At 41.2% G+C, this 16,832-nt stretch overlaps 1 protein-coding gene across 5 annotated transcripts in view; it reads right to left on the bottom strand.

The window, feature by feature from the left end:
- Kcnk2 (potassium two pore domain channel subfamily K member 2) overlaps positions 1-16,832 on the bottom strand; it is a 183,824-nt gene that overhangs the window by 85,443 nt on the left and 81,549 nt on the right. For all 5 annotated transcript variants that reach the window (XM_034513391.2, XM_076941594.1, XM_034513392.2 and 2 more), the window contains exon 3: positions 2,215-2,332. In XM_034513391.2, the coding sequence (XP_034369282.1) occupies positions 2,215-2,332 (118 nt within the window). The remainder of the gene's footprint in view (positions 1-2,214; positions 2,333-16,832) is intronic.

The raw sequence follows: 16,832 nt of genomic DNA on the forward strand, positions 1-16,832 counted from the left end.
AAAAGGGTGAGTAATTGGGAAGCAATTCCTTAAATTTGGGTCTTAAAGTTTAATATGCTGCTTTGCATAATAAACCTTCCCTTGAACATTGTTCCAATGAACAAGCTGCCTGTTTCGGATTTGCATCTTAAACTGATAACGTGAAATAGAAAAGCCAAGGACATCTGCAGTCCACATGGCTTCATGAAGCACTGCCTTCACAGGACACCCTACTCAAGACACAGCAAGTCACCTGCCCAAACTCTCCAAAGTTCTAATTTCAAAAAGAGCAATGCAGTTAGTGGCAGGGCACAGCCCGCATGGTGGAGAAACACATAAGGGTCACATGAGCATAGCAATACACTGATATTTATTCTTTTAATTGCACAGATGCAAAATCTGGCTGTCATATGGACACTTAAAAAAAGAAACCAATGTGTTTACCCTGGTCTAACTCTTCATCTAGTCCAAGGTCAGAGAAGATGGCCTTGACACAGGAGTAAGAAAGACCATGAAGTAAAAGATCTCAGAGGCGTGACTCCGAATGACTTGAGCCACCCTAGGCTATAAACTGAGATGGATCAGTAAAAGACAGAGCTCCCAGGCAGCTTCTTAAGTAGCCCAAATAACCAGCTACTGTGTTCAATGGCTATAATTTGGGGGTAAGACTGGTAACAATGGTTTATTTATCTTCATGCACTGAAGTATATGTCTGTGAAACTTTCTGAATATGGCGATTCCAAAAAAAAAAAAGATCTGAGACTGTTTATAAACATACAGTGTAGCCCTAAGGACATATAATGATTGCGTCTCTTTCGAAATAACTTAGTGGCACAGTGAGTTACGATGTGAACTCTAGAGTTATCCTTGGACAGGAACAAACGGTTCTCACTCAGTCTGCGAGCTTTTTTTTTTTCTTTTTACCACCCCCATGCTTACAGACTCTAAGTAGTTTACACAATAAATAGTCATTTCCACAGTAGAAATGGCCAACATGTCTAAGACTCAAGCAGAACCTGTTATTATGGTTAAGAACCAAGGTTGCTGTTCTTCCAGATTTTCGCAGCCACACAACTTTTGACCTCGCTGATAGAAATGTCAGTGTCAACCTCCCTTTCTTGAGAAAGGTTCATATCAGTATGGAAAACCATCATCACGGGAATGTACCAACATTGCTGAAGAGTGACCCCAAAACTCTATCTATGACAGTGCACTGAATTATAATTGGTAGATGGTAATCAATAAAATCGAAACATTCACAGTCTCAGACCGTCCCATAAGTGGAAATCTCGTCCCATGAGAGATGAGCCCATATGTGTGTTGTCCTCCCCTGAAAGGCATGCATGACTCTGATGAATTCGTATCCTTATTTTCTAAGGTCATGGTTTAAACACACTCCCTTGCATGAACCAGAAAGCTGGAACCCTTGCCCAACCTTGGAGATGGCAAAGGTGGCATGCAGTATGGGATATGAACAGAAATCTTCTGGAAAGTTTTGCAGCATTAAAGGTCTGGTTACCAGAAGGAGGACTGTGTGCATTTATCCTGCTGTCACGAACATGCTGGGCACACCGAAGACAAGCTCAAAAGCAACATGAGCTTCTGTTGCAACAATATTTCCAATGTAGAGAAAGAAAGTGAGATTAGGCAAGACATCTTTTGGAGTCATGCCTGGGGTCACAGCTAACACAGTCAATACATCTATGCTACTGTCAAAATATAACATGCAGACAACACACCCTGCAGTATTCCTGACACATTGGCAATCAATATAACAGCAGGTGCTCTGTTAAGTGGGAGAGGGTAAGATTTATAAACCAAGATAGGTAACATCGAATAACCATATCAAAGTCAAAACCAGAGTCAAATTCTGTCATACTGTCGTACTGAAGAGGCCTGGGGGGTAAGTGGGCGTGGGGAAGTACATGAATAAAGAAACCATCATCTCAAACCAATCTTGATATATTACAGTATGTTACCACTTATCAAATGTCTCTGCCATATTGATTCTGAGTTTTACAGGTACAGATTTTAAACTTAACTCTACGTTCTGAACCGACAGCTACTTTGCCGATTCCCTGGATTCAAACATTTAATTTAGAATTCTGTGTATTACAACCTAGTTTTCTATCTCAGATGGCTTTGACCAACTAACTATAAAAGGGAAACTTGAACAGATAAATGTCGGGTTGCAAACTATACCAAAAAGAAAAGAGAAAGGGAGTCGTCTCCTACCTATGGTTGTGATAACAGTACCAGCAAAGAAGAAAGAGCTTCCGAGGTCCCAGTGACTAACTTGATTGGAGCTGTTTCCTAAGGGGATAATCCCTGCATTTATTGCTGCCACTATTTGCTGCAAGTTTAAAAAGAGACTTATCAGTACATGTCAATCACACAGCGGCATCAAACATCTCAACTCCCACCCCGGGCATGACAAATTACACAAAGGGATCAACTTTAAGTCTGATTTTTCCATTTAGAAAGTGTTAAGAGATCAAAACTTTATTCTCAGCAACATAACATCCCCTAAATCATGAGACTTTTACATTTCACAGCACACGAGTGGATTGGTACGGCGTTTCTAACAGTACATATGTATAGCATCTCCGTTGACATGTTTAGTAACACATTTGAATCGACACCCGAGTATATCACTGTTCTCTGGTAAACAGCACGGATTGGTTGTGGATTTAAATATCATATTGCATACTACATTTAAATAACCCATGATAGTTTCATTAACATGTCTATGATTTCAGACTTTAACAGTAATATCCAAGACTGAGCTGTCTGTAAGAGCCAATAGCATATTTTAAAAGATCTAATGAAGCAGACTGAGGTGAGAAGAAGACCATGGTGACCTGTGACTACGCTACGTCAATCCTTTTACATCCAGATGCCTTGGATCTCTACGGATTCCAGTGAATTCTTCAAGAATGAGAATCACCGAAGGCCATCCTAAGTAGAGTTCATGGGAACCACATGTATTTGCATGCTCCTTGTGCATGCCACATAAGAAGTAGACTGAGAGATGGCATGGCCATCCCCTCTGGAAGTGTGAATGATGTAGATTTCCTCAGAAGAAAATATGTAAATGATGTTGACTAATCAGAAGCAAATATGTAGCCAAAGAGATACACTGTGATAGCCAGATGATGTTTCTACTGCAACTAGAGAAAGCTTTGTCACTTAGCTTTCAGATTTTAGAATGGGCTACAGAATCGTCTGATAGGCAAGGGAAAGGTCAAGATGGCGCAGGTTGTTTACAATGGAATCATGGTTATAAGCAAAGGGAGATGAAAGGGCACCCTGCTCCACTGGACACTGGCTGACAGAGCGAGCAACTCAGGGTAGAGCTGCAACCTCATTTCACAGCTGCTCGAAACAGATGACCAACCTATAGATTAAAATGGAAATACTTGTGTGCAAAATCAATTTGGCTCATATTGTTTTCATTTACTTTATATGACATGTTCGTCGTAAAAGCAAAATTAGGAAAATAAGGAAGGATTCTAAAAAGATGACTAAAAAATACTCACTATTCTAGAACACAGACATCACTATAAATGTACTGAGGCATGTACTGCTGATAGCTTTCTTTCTTTCTTTCTTTCTTTCTTTCTTTCTTTCTTTCTTTTTTGAAATAGGGTCTTGCTATGTAGCCCAGGCTAGCTTTAAACTTTCCATCTTTCTACCTTAGCTTCCCAACTTGCTGTGATTACAGACATGAGCCACCAAATATGGTTCAATATGCTTTTTATATAGTTAGACTCATAACCTATGCTAAATGTTGTATTCTCCATTCTTATTTAATTATAACTTGGTAATGACCAAGAAAAAAGCTGTGTGTTGACTCGCATTATTAACAATTTATTTTAAAATGTCATTACTAGTAGTATTAGCCATGTGTTTCTATTTGCTATCCTCGTATTTATCATAGTCCAGTACACAGAGTCCTGCTGTTAGAAAGTATACTTCATTATAAAATACTCTTGTGAATGTGTATAAATACTTCCCTGTTTCTAAATGTTTCCTCGGGAGAGATTGCTAGAAATAAATTAGCCACATTAAAGATTATTAATATTTTATAATGCTGGATGGAAAATAGCCATCTATCTAGAAGACTCTATGACTGTCGCTCAACAACATACAAAGGTTTAGCGATCATCCTAATAATAATAACATTTTATCTTCACTGCACTCATAACAAGTGTTTGTTTAGAAATGTTTAGAGGAAGAGGAAGAAGAGGAGGAGGAGCACAGGGAGACAGACAGACAGACTGGGTGTGAAGCTGGGCTGAACAGCACCTAAGTGGCATACACTAAGACCTGGGTTCTATCCCCAACAGCAAGCACAGACAAGATTAAAAATAAAAAAACATGTTCTTTGAAGTTTTATGCAAATTTTCATGAATCCAATATATTTAAATTTTTCTTCAGGCTGTGTAATGCACACCTAGAACCGCAAGCAGAGGCAGGGGAATTGAGAGCACAGGCTAGACCTTAACTCTTGCTCTATAAAGTGTAGACTGCTTCTCTTCCTCTCCTTTCCTTCTTTCTCCCTCTCCCTCTCCCTCTTTCTCCTTCTCCATCTCCCTCTTTCTTCCCCCTCCCTCTGCCTCCTTTTCTCTTTCCCCTTCCTCTCTCTATCTCTCCCTTCTTCTTCTTTTTGTTTTGTTTTTTTGTTTTGTTTGGTTTGGTTTTTTTTGTTTTGTTTTTGTTTTTCGAGACAGGGTTTCTCTGTGTAGCCTTGGCTGTCCTGGAACTCACTCTGTAGACCAGGCTAGCCTCGAACTCAGAAACCCGCCTGCCTCTGCCTCCCAAGTGCTGGGATTAAAGGCGTGTGCCACCACGGCCTGGCTCTCCCTTCTTTATGTTTCTCTTTCACTCCATCTTTCTCTTTCTCTCTTTTTCTCTCCCTCTCCCCCTTCCTCTCCCTCTCTCTCTTACACAGACTCTCATCACACACAAATCAAATACACATACATTTAAAATACATGAAATCTATAAAAAAGGAAAAAGAACAGTCACATAACACCCCAGAGTTCCTACTATGGCCACAGCTTAAATCTTCACTGCATCAAAAAAAAAAATCACACCTGGGGTATTGTTCTATATTCCATGCAGGCCTATATGATCACTTTTAGAGAATTTACTTTTTTTCTGTTTTAGATTAAAATTTATTAACCAGTGTTGAATACACAAATGTATATTCCTCATCTTTTGAGATATCAGTTCTTGAAAGTTTTTAGTCTCAGAAACACTTTACAGTCTCATCACTTACTGATGAAATCAATGAGCTTTTATTTTGTATATTTAAATTATACTTTTTATAGTTGAAATAGAAAATATAAATTTTATATTTAAAATATACTTTTGTATATTTATATTTAAATTTGTATGTTGAATATTTTTACTGCAATATGTAGTAAGAAGAGATGCAGCTTTATAATTTTATAAATATCTTTAATACCTGGCTCAATACAAGACAGATGTATCCTAATACATACTTCTACAGACAATCTGTTGGAGCAGCCCATCACATAAACTCCAGAAAACTATACTGTACATGAATAAAACAGAACACAAAAGACAAAACACCTTCATGATACTAAGAAAATTCCTCTGGGGGCTGAAGAGATGGCTCAGTGGGCTTGGTTTGCAGTCACATAGACTCACAACTTTCTATATCTCCTGTGCAGGGGATCTGCCGCCCCCTGTTGGCCTCCTCAGGTACCTGTACCCACATGCACACCTCACACTGACAACGTAATCAAGTAAATCTTTAAAGAAAAAAAGAATGAAGATTGATTTGACCTTGTCATAGATCTGAGAAGCTCCCAGGGACCGAGCTGGAGAACCACTGCTCACCACCGGGCTCATGAGTTCTTTGTGAACCTGGGGAGAGCTTGCTTCTGTACTGTGGGTTTTTTATCTTGTAGTTTTCAGTAGCTGTGCTCTCTTTTCACCTTTTCATCAGAATCCCACAGAAAAGTTGAACAAGAACAATGAAAGCAGTGTTTTTCTCAGATAAAATCCTCAACAAATAGAGTAGTGTGTCATATATTGACTGTTGGTAAGCAAGTGTCTTTTAAATATATTTTAAGAACAAGTTTTAAAATATAAATAAATAATTTTAAAATATAAATAATATACTGTTTTTATTTATATATTATTTATAATATGTTACTTATATATAATAATATAAGTAAATAAAAATAAATTTAAAATACAAATAAAATTTTTAAAAGATATAAATAAAACTTTAGAAATTATTTCTAGAGAGATGACTCAGTGATTTGGAGCATTTGCTGCAGAAGACACTGGTTCAGTTCCCAGCCCCCATGGCCCATGGCTCATAACTGCCTGCAACTCCACCTCCAGGGCATCTGGTATCCTCTTCTGAACTACACAGGTTCTTGCATGTATATATGCACACACCCAAAAAATTAAGAATAAAAATTTTTAAAATGTCTTGCAAAGTCTCATTAGAAGGCATACAAGCTCCTGCTGGGCAGTTTAGTGAGTGACACAATATGACTGTCCTAGAACATTCCAGGCATATCTCTTGTTGCAGGCGGCCATGAAAGTAGGCCACTGTGCTTTGCACCAGTGCTGGAGGCCACTTTCAGAGTCTTACCCCCTGGCAGCAATGGTCACTTGGCACTGATCCACCTCTGTGGGACACACTTCCTCCTCAGCTGAGCTAAACAGGTCTTTAAAGTATTTAAGATAGGAATAAGAGCACAAGGTATATACCGAGGAAGAAATATGATTCTAATTAAACATAAATCGAACAAAAAGTTATTGCTTTATAGTCCCTCGATTCTAGTAAATTTATGAGCTGCATGGCTTAAAAATCCCAAGACACTGAAACTGGAGAGATTGTCCAGCAGTTCTTGCAGAATCACTGAACTTCAGGTTCACTAAGAGACGATGTTTCAAAACACAAGATGGGCAGTGATCAAGGCAAACATCGAGTGTCAACCTCTGGCCTTCACATTCATACATATGCATGTACACACACACACATACACGTACACACACACGATCATATAAGCCTAAAAACCTCGTTTTTCTACTAAGACTAAGTCTTGTGAACTATCAAGCAGCACTGGTAATTTATAAGGGGGCTGAAGTGTCTAGATTAAGATGAAGAGAGCATAACCTCACACATACCTAAGGCATATGTCTTTACAATGTTAATTAAGAACAGTCTTCCAAGTTTAAGCCCCACAAACAAAGAATGCCAATCACCATGGATTTATACTCACACTGCTATTCAATTCACAGACAGAATGTGCACTGAGGAGCCTTGGGATGTGAGTCAGTGGATAGACCCACTTCCCAGCATGCATAAAGCTCTGGGTTCCACCCCAGTACCTTATGAATGCAGTGTAAGGTCTGGGGGTGGCCGTGGTGTACATCCGTTATTCCAGCATTCAGGAGGCAGAGGCAAGAGGATCAGAAATTCGAGGCTAACCTCAACTAGCTGGTTATACAGGAGATTAACTCCACAAAACAAATAAATAAAAAGAAATTAAAAAGGAAAAAAAGTGCATTCAAGAAAAAGAAGTTGAGTACATGGCTCTAGTTCAAACATTTAATTTAAGGAATGACAAGGGCATTTACTCATAAAGGGAATGACCAAAAAAAAAAAAAAAAATTTGGTCTCTGACAATGCTGGCTTTAGAATCAATATGCCCGAGTTAGACTGTGGATGTGGTCCTTCTTGTGCTGTAAAAAGTTAATACAGTAATGCCATCTGCCCTATCAGAACTCTACCTGGCTTTAGCCTCAAACACTGGGGAGACTCACATCTCTGCTCCATACTCAGAAATTAGCACTTCCTGAGAACCCAGAGGGAAACTGGTAGTCAGAAACATATGATGGCAAGGAAGGACTTTTCATGTTTTGAAGTACCTACAGTGGCTATTCCTGAAAAGACCTGAAGAAGGCATTGCCTTTAAACTGGTCTTACTATAAATGTAAAAGTGAACAAGCTCCCCAAATCTGGTTGCAATTTGTTTGCATGCATGCCTATGGTACAGGTGTACCCCACTATGTCCATACATGCAGAGGTCAGAGAAAGGCCTTGGGGTCCTGCTGTATTACTATCCACCTCTTTCTCTTGAGATGGGGTCTCTCACTGAACCTTGAGCTCACCAGTTTCTGGCTAGGATGGTGGCTAGCCCCAGGGATCCTTTCATCTCTGCCCCAAACAGCTCTGGGGTCACAGGCTGTACCATTCCACTCAGCTTGTACATGGGTATTGGGAATCCAAACTCAGGTCCTCATGATTGCTCAAAAAGTGTTTGTGGACCCCCAGGGGCTTTTTTCCCCCAGGGGTTGTTGGCCACAGGCCCACAAGGACAAAGGGAGCAGAGTCTAAGGGACAGGGCTCAGATGGAAATTATAGACTTCTGGGATCAGCTTCACAGAGGCAGCTCAACTTTTATTCTGGGTGAGTCAAGAGCTATGTAGTTTGGGGGAAGGGGATAGGGGTTTCCAGGGAGGGTATGTACTATTGGTGGGAGTTGAGAATACAGGGAATGCCTCATTTGCATGGAGAGGCATTCCAGGAATCCCAGGTGCTTGCTGGACAGGTTCATATCAGGAAAAAGGAAGTTGAACCTGTAATCGCACCAATGCTATATGACATTCCTCAGGTAGAGGGTGTGGAAGATGGGCTACCCAGATCAGGCAGAGAAGAGGACGCCCCACGAAGAAAAGGGAGTCATCCATCTTGTGCTGAGCTCATGAGAGCTGTCAGACATGGAGGAGTGTGACTTTCAGCATCAGAGCCCAACAATGCTCTTACCCGCTGAGTCACTTTCCCCAGCCCCTTAGTCTCATTTTTTTCTCCCAACACAGGGACTCTTATGTCTCTCAGAACAATGCAGAATGTCCCAAATGCTTTCTACAAATTCCCCCTGTAAACATCATAACCAGTATTTCATTTAAATATGGTCACACCTAAAATCCTAAAAGTAGGATTATATTAATAATTTACACATTTTTGAAGACTCTGACTTTTGAAGTTTTATTTATTTATGTGTGTGTGCGGGCACGTGCGTGTGTGCATGTGCACGCTTGCACACCTGTGTGAGTTTATGTGTACCATTTGTGTGTTTGTGCTCACAGAGGCTGGAAGAAAGTATTGGCTCCCTGGAGCTGAAATTACAGGCAGTTGTGAAGCACATCATATGGGTGCTGGGAACCCAAGTCCTCTGGAAAAGCTGAAAGCACTCTTAACCACTGAGCCCTCCTGGGCGCTCCAACCCCAATTTGAGAATTTTAATGAAAAAAATCTGCCCCGTTTGTTAGTCACATGCTAACTTCGTAGTTTGCATCAAGGATGCACAAAGAATAGTTTCAACAGACTCAGGAATGGTCTCGTTTGCTACTTTTTTTTTTTTTTTTTTTAAAAAGGTTATTGTTTCTAAAAAATTGCTACAATGGTAAAGTCATTTATACTGGTATCTGTATGGTTATACAGTCCCTTAACATAAGCATTCTCCATCCAGATTTCTGTAATGTATGATAACTATTTCCTGTGCGGAACCCATTTATACCTTACAAGGTTTGTCTGTAAAAGGAATCAAGTTACACATTTACAGTGCCACGTCTGACCACTTTAGCCACGTGAGCAAGGCTACTGTGAAAACCTTGAAGGAAACCAAGCTTGAAGGAAATCAATGACACACTGTAGGCAGCCACAACTTAGTGAGAAGATAATGGTGGGCACCATTGTGATTTACTGTTGCAGCATGAAACAACCACAGTCCCTCAGGGACACCTCTCCACCTCCCGATACCACCTAGCTTTATAGGTTTTTCCTCCCTCAGAAAAAGAAAAGAAAAAGGAAAAAAAATCCAAATAAAACAGAAAGGAAAGAAAAGGAAAGAAAAAAAAGGAAGGAAAGAAAAAGGAAGGAAGGAAGGAAGGAAGGAGAGAGGGAAGAAGGGAGGGAAGAAGGAAGGGAGGTAAAGGAAGAGAAAAGAAACAAAAACACAGCTAAAACAAACAAACAAACAAACAAACAAACAAAGACACATGAAATCTGCCTGTGCTGGCGGCTGCTCCCAGGCGTGGGGTCAGCCCTGCAGTGTGGCTGATATGCTCAGTGCTATGCCACTGGAGAAACGGATTCTCCCTTTCCCAGCAGGTATCAACTGCAAATGGCTTCTTAGTTAGGGGTGGGACTTTTGGTCTGCTTTCCCTTCCCCCTTCCCCATGCTGGGGTTTTGTCTACTTGGACTGTGCAGGCTTTGTGCACACAGTCACAGTCTCTGCTGTGAGCCCTGCTGTGGTGAAGACACTATTTTCTTGGATTCATCCACCACCCCTGGCTCTTCCACTGTTTCACCTCCTCTGCCTGAGCCTTGAGGGGAGGGTAGTAAAGACATCCCACTCAGGGCTGAGTGCTCCAAAGTCTCTTACTCTCTGCAAGTGGTCCAGTTATGGGTTTCTGTGTTAATTACTGTCTTATCATAAAGGGAAGTACTTTGAAGGCCCTTCCTGCATTACTCAGAGAGTATATCAGGATGGACCTTGTTCTTTGCAGGCTTGGACCAGGGCACACTGGAGGCGTGTAGGAAACCTTGAATGGTCTGTGTGAACCAATGAAAACTGCTACATTGGATTATCCACTTCCTAAATTTGTTGGACAGTCTTGTCTAGAATGTTCTTTATAGATACCAGTGTTGGTGGCAATCTTTGTCACAAAGCTACTTCTCCAGCCATTATATGCAGAGCAGAATGAGAGTCCTCCAGTGTTGCTTTACAGTTACTGATGAACCCAAGCATAACAGGAAGCTGGGGAAAACTAGAGAGTGTGGGGGGCAGGATGGAAGGGACCCCTTGTCCTCTGGGCTTATTGAAAGCCCGTGACAGATAAGCAACAAGAACTCCAGCCCAGTCAACAACTGCTCAAGACCATTCCCTCTCTCCAGATGAAAACCTGCAATTTCTAGGACTCTCACCAGAAACCCCTGTGCACCCCCACTGGCTACTGGTTTTAGTTTATCAGACTGTAATCATACCCAAGGCATCTTAGAACCATGTGATAATCTCAATCCATCAAGAGAGGTGTGAAGAACGAACGGGCTCTTAGATGTAACTGGAGCACTTCCCATAAGGCATTGATGACTAATGCCAACACATCTACTCTGCAGCTCTCTCTTGAGGAGAGGCCACACTCTCACCTGAGCAGGCCTGGTCCCTCTGCTGGATTCTCTCTTTTGTTAATGGACATACTTAACATTTATATCAAATATCTTTGTTAAGATTTATTATTTCTGAGTATGAGTGTTTGGCCTGTTTTTGTTCCAAGTGTATTGAGTGTGGCCCTGGTGCCCACAGAGGCCAGAAGAGGGTCCTAGATCTCCTGGACCTGGAATTAAGGAAGATTGTAAGTCACCATGTGGGTGCTGAAAGCCATACCTGGGTCCTCCGTAGAAGAAGGTGCTCTTAACCACTAAGCCATCTCTCAGTAACCCTTGCCCCATATCAAAATGTCTCAAATAAACTCTGTCTCTTCTTCACACTGTTTCACCCGATGTCTCTGTATATGGAAGCTAAGGATCTGGTTTTACTTAGGTTGAGGTCCCTAAAAAGGTAAGGGAATTCCTCAGGCTGTTACAGGCAAGCAGTTAGAGCTGCAGATCCACTGCTATTGACAAATCTACCCCAGGCCACATCTGCCACTCCACTGAGAATAACTCAGGAGCTGAACCTACGTTCTCCTTTGTCCTTTCATGATATTCTTGTATTTCATGAGCTTCCTGATCGGGGTGACCTTTCTGTCAATATGCTCGACCCACTGAAGACCCACTGTGGGAGCAGATAGTATCTTGACACCACATGGCTCCAGCGCCATGTTCTTTAATGTTGTAACTATGAACCAAAGGTCCCAGGATTAAGCTAAATCTAGGCTAAAGATTCTATGGACATGACTAGCTGATTAAAGTTCTTGACTATGAACAGTTGGCCAACTGATCCAGACCTGGAGCTAAGTTAGTTCGGCCTGTCTTTGTCTCTCTGGCAGCTATTTATTGCTAACCTCTGTGTCACCTCAATTACTGGCCAAAAAGCCTTTGAAATGTACTGACTCGTTAAATCACCAGCTCCCACCAATCCAGAGGTGAAGATTCTTCAGGTAGTCCCAGAGACCTGATACATTGTATTTCCCTGTTTTGTTTCGAACAGGGCCTGTTCGATGTTCCCATGACTTTCCTCTGTTCCACAACTATTTGAAAACATAAAAGCTACTTCTCCTTCAGAATATGTTATATGAGGAACCTGACACTGGTTCCTGTCAGTGATCATTCATATATGATTTTAAATAAGCTCTCTCCCATTCCCTTTGAGGTAAGAGCTGAGCACTGCATTGATATAATTAACAAAAACTGGGCTAAAAAATATACAATTACTAATATCTGAACATTTGTGGCATATAAGATGGCAGCTTAATAGTGGACCCAAAGAAGAGAACTAGCATTTCAATGTGCAGAGTATAATGACAATGCATTTCTCTCTGGTGTGATGTCCATTGCTGCAGAATTAAAGCTAATTTACATTAAATCTCCTGTCACTGGGAATGTTATCTCCTGGAAATTTTGACTGACTCAATTCTGGTTGGAAACTTAAATTGTGTCCAATTTTGCATGTATCTGACAAATCTTGATACATTAGGTATTTAAGACAATTACCTATCTTAAAATTGTATGTTCATGACTTGAAAACAAATATTCTGCTCTAATTCATACACATCTAGCCTCTAATGGTGGAAGTGTGTTTGTAGCTCACTCTATGAAACTTTGTCTTTCAGAAGTTGTATGGCCATGTGGGCCTGGCATTTGTCTGGCTATCCCACCTCAAGTCCCAGGGGTTAAAATGAAGTACATACAGAATTTCAAAAAATAAAAATAGAAATGTCAGTGTTATATCCCACAATCAAGTTCTCTTTTCTAGGTACTGGTGAACATTACATGTTCTAAATCTATAACCGTTGTCCTGTTCTTTCATAAAATACAGTTATGATTTCATATAAATGTAATTACTTTTACATTTTGAATGCAAAACATGGATCGTTAAATCGTGCTAAATTCAGGGATTAGACAAACGTGCATTTTCTAGGTTTCCCCAGAGTAGATTTTATAAGAAGGGTCATATAATCTCTTAATTTATTGAGCATTACTACAAACAATTTGAGCTGAAATATATTTTCTATTTTGTTTTAAAAATGGGCATTTAAGGAAGACATGACAAAACTTAAGTCTATTATTTAAAATGAAGCCCTGATTCTTCTAACTTGGGGAGGGTAGCCTCTGCTACAGGGGGAGGAATCTGTACCACAGACTCAGAAGCTCCATTCTGAGCCTTCTTCCCTCATATCTTCCCCTCTATTTAGGGATTGTGCATTTGCAGGTCAAAACTATTTTTATGCAGGCTAGTGAGGCACACAGCAAGTTTATCACTCCCTTTGAAGTGTAAGCTGAACTCCTATTAGTAGAAACACAACTTTAAAACCTCAAGCAGGACAATAGCGCTGGGGGTGGGGCCAGAAAGAAACAGATGCACTGTTGGGCATGTGAGCTGACTTTTCTGGTCATATGCACTTAGGATTTTTAATCATAGAAATAATATTGAGTTGACTGGATATTCAGAAATAGAATACTGAAAGGAAAATTAGCTCCTGGTTGGTCCCTAAAGCAGAGCAGTTTTCACAACATACACGGATTTATTTTTTAGTATCCATAGCCCTTAAATCCTTCCTCCCCTGTTGTCACAGAGCATAATCATGTTCTCGGGCATTTTGAAGTCTTTGAAGCTACTCTTTATTAAACTTTTTTTGTTAATTTTATCTTATGTGTAGGATTATTTGCCTGCATGTATGTTTGTGCACCACACATGAATTCCTGGTGTCCATGGAGGCCACAAGAGTGGCACTGGAGTTAGAGAGCTATGCATCAGAATGCAGTGTGACAAACTGACCTGAGATCCTCTGGGAGAACAGCCAGTGCTCTTAGTCTCTGAGCCATCTCACCAGCTCCTAGCTCTTTTGTTGAGACAGAATCTTACTGAGTACCTTTCCAAGCCCTGGAACTCACTATATAGACTCTAAGTCAGAGTTCTACCTGCCTCTGCCCCTGGAAAGCTGGGATTCTAGGAGTGAGCCACCCAATGTAATTCTGTTGGCGCCTCCTAATTAGCTGCAGTAATATATTTACACTGGATATATTTAGATACATTTATTCAATTTGAATCTGAGTGCCGGGGATGGTTAGAAAAGTTGCTTTATATAAATCAAGGGCTGAATTTGAACCACTTAACAAGATGAATACAATGTAACCAGAAAAGACAAAGCCTGGTCTAGTCCTGGCAAACCAGAAGGAGCCAGAAGAGCGCACACAAAGCACAGAACAGGCAGTGGCACCCTGATGCCCATTCTCCCACTCTGCCAGGATGCCAAGTCACTATGTGGATATCTGCCAGGATGCCAAGTCACTGTGTGGATAATACTACTTACGGAAATACTAAATATTATCTTCCTGGCTACCTTCCAGCGCTCTCTGTGTGTGGTGGGCTTAACAAAAGGAAAGGAAAATATGGAGCAAAGAGGAAGTAGAAGAGAACAGAAAACCGAAGAACGTGCTGAAAGAAAGCAGCTGGAGACCATTCAAGCAGCCAGAAAGAAAGGGTTCTAGAAGGAGAAACAGGGCAAGCTGTAGTCGTGTACTGATCTAGGTGATGCAAATAAAGACACTGTCTTCAACATAGGATTTGGACAGGCAAGAAAATGAAACTGGGGGGGGGGGCTGCAGCTAAGAACATATTTTTACAATATTTTGTCTACAGGATGCTGCAATAACTCACACACATACATATGTTTATAAACCGATATAAGTAAGTAAATAAGATAAGTAGGGTGTGGTAACACATGCCTGCAGTCCCAGTGCTTAAGGCTGGAGACAGGAAGAGTCTCAGTTAAAAGGCAACATCAGCTACATAGTAAATTCCAGACTCACTGGGCTGCATGAAACCCTGTCTCAAAATAAAGAGGAAGAGAATTAATTATTAATCTAAGATATGACAAAGGAGGCTTTATTTTGCTGGTTAACGACATGCACTGCCTTCTCATGTTATGAAAATTTATTTGCTTTTCCCATAAAGTCATTGATCTCTACTCTACCTTTTAGGCTGAATATCAATGCCGGACCAAAGCTTAAATAAAAGGAGTATCCAATATCTATATAAAGCTATCAAGGGACATCACTTAGAGAATTAATTCAAGTTTCTGCAAAACAGTATCTTCTCTAATTTATAAACAAATGGCTTTGTCCATATCTTTCTTGAACATGTAACTAAAAGGTCACAGCAGAGATGAAGAATCCGGGGCTGTGCATACCCACATGACAAACGATAGTGAACCTTTTTGCAAGTCTGTATTTGAATCAATGACATCCCTACAAGCCAAACTAGCCGTCAGTAAAAGTTACGCCCTGTCTAGAAGAGAATTCTAGTGCTGATTGGTAGTTGTTGTTCTAGGCCAGGGAGCATGTCTGTGTGCCACCATCCTAGAGCTGACACACTGCTGTCACCAAACCTCTGAGCTTTCATATCCCGGGCACAGCTTCTTCACACACCAGAGAGGACTTTCCCAGTGACTCGCCAACACTGTGCAGAGAACAGGGAGCCTTGGAAACTCTTTCATATGCTCATATTTCCTGGCTCAGTGTCACAAAATCGAGACAGCAAAAAATAAAACACAAGCAACATCCCCTAATGTTGCAATTCATAGCGCTGGTCAGCTTCTTAGCTTCTCTCCAGACTCCCTGCCTTTCTCTAACACACACCCAGCCATGCACCCATCATGAAAATACTAAACTGGTTGAAGCAACCCCAGTGAAACGCATAGGTCTCAAAAGTGTGCACAGGCATGCACATGCACATGCATGCACACACATGTGCACACACTCACATGCATGCATACACATGGCAACAAGTAGAAAGGGAATTCACTGAGGAGATGAGGGTCAGCAGAAGAAGGAAGGAATGAGGGAAGTAATGGGGTGAATGCACATTATTCCCTTTTACTATACATGCCCTATACAGTATATGCACATTCTATATCCATGCATGATGTAGATACTATAAAGCTCCTTGTTATGCTTGAGTAGCATATGCTAATATAAACACTTTTTAAGATAAGAACACTATGTTGTGGAGAGACAAGGACCTAACAGAATTCCTCACACATTCTCAAGGCCACTGGGACAGAGCTGCCCTTGTCACCTGTCCAGGAGTTGTCCCACAAATGTGCAATTAAACCCTTCCCTCAGGCAGCACTCTGGCTGACAGGAGAGTATCACCCCCACAGCCATCAGGGCAGCAAATAGGCCTGACACGTCTGCTAGTGCACTGTCCTCTAGTCACTCCCTTATGCCTGCCTGTCCATTCTCAGTCACATAAGGATGCCAAGTTCAAGAGCATTTCAGACCACAGTGACCCAAGAGATGATGACAGGCAGGGAAGTAGATGATCCTCTCAGCTGCAGGGGCGTAGTTATAGAAAGTCCCTTGCTAAAGCCTTTGATAGACAGATCTGATATACCAGCCTCCCCAGGCATCCCAGCAGCCTTTGCCTGGCTGCCCATCAACCCACAACCTAATAGTCTGCTCATGCTGGTGAGATAAAAAAAAACAAGTGGGAGACATTAAAACTGCACAGGAGAACCATGAGAGCCAAACCCATCTCAGCTTGGCTTGGACCTCAGCAGTTAATCACCTCCCGCTGGTCTGTTCATCCACAAGGCTGGTGCCCCAGCCAGATCCCTTAGCACCCTGCTT

This window comes from Arvicanthis niloticus, chromosome 10 (genome assembly GCF_011762505.2).
Source record: "Arvicanthis niloticus isolate mArvNil1 chromosome 10, mArvNil1.pat.X, whole genome shotgun sequence".
Taxonomy (NCBI): Eukaryota; Metazoa; Chordata; class Mammalia; order Rodentia; family Muridae; genus Arvicanthis; species Arvicanthis niloticus.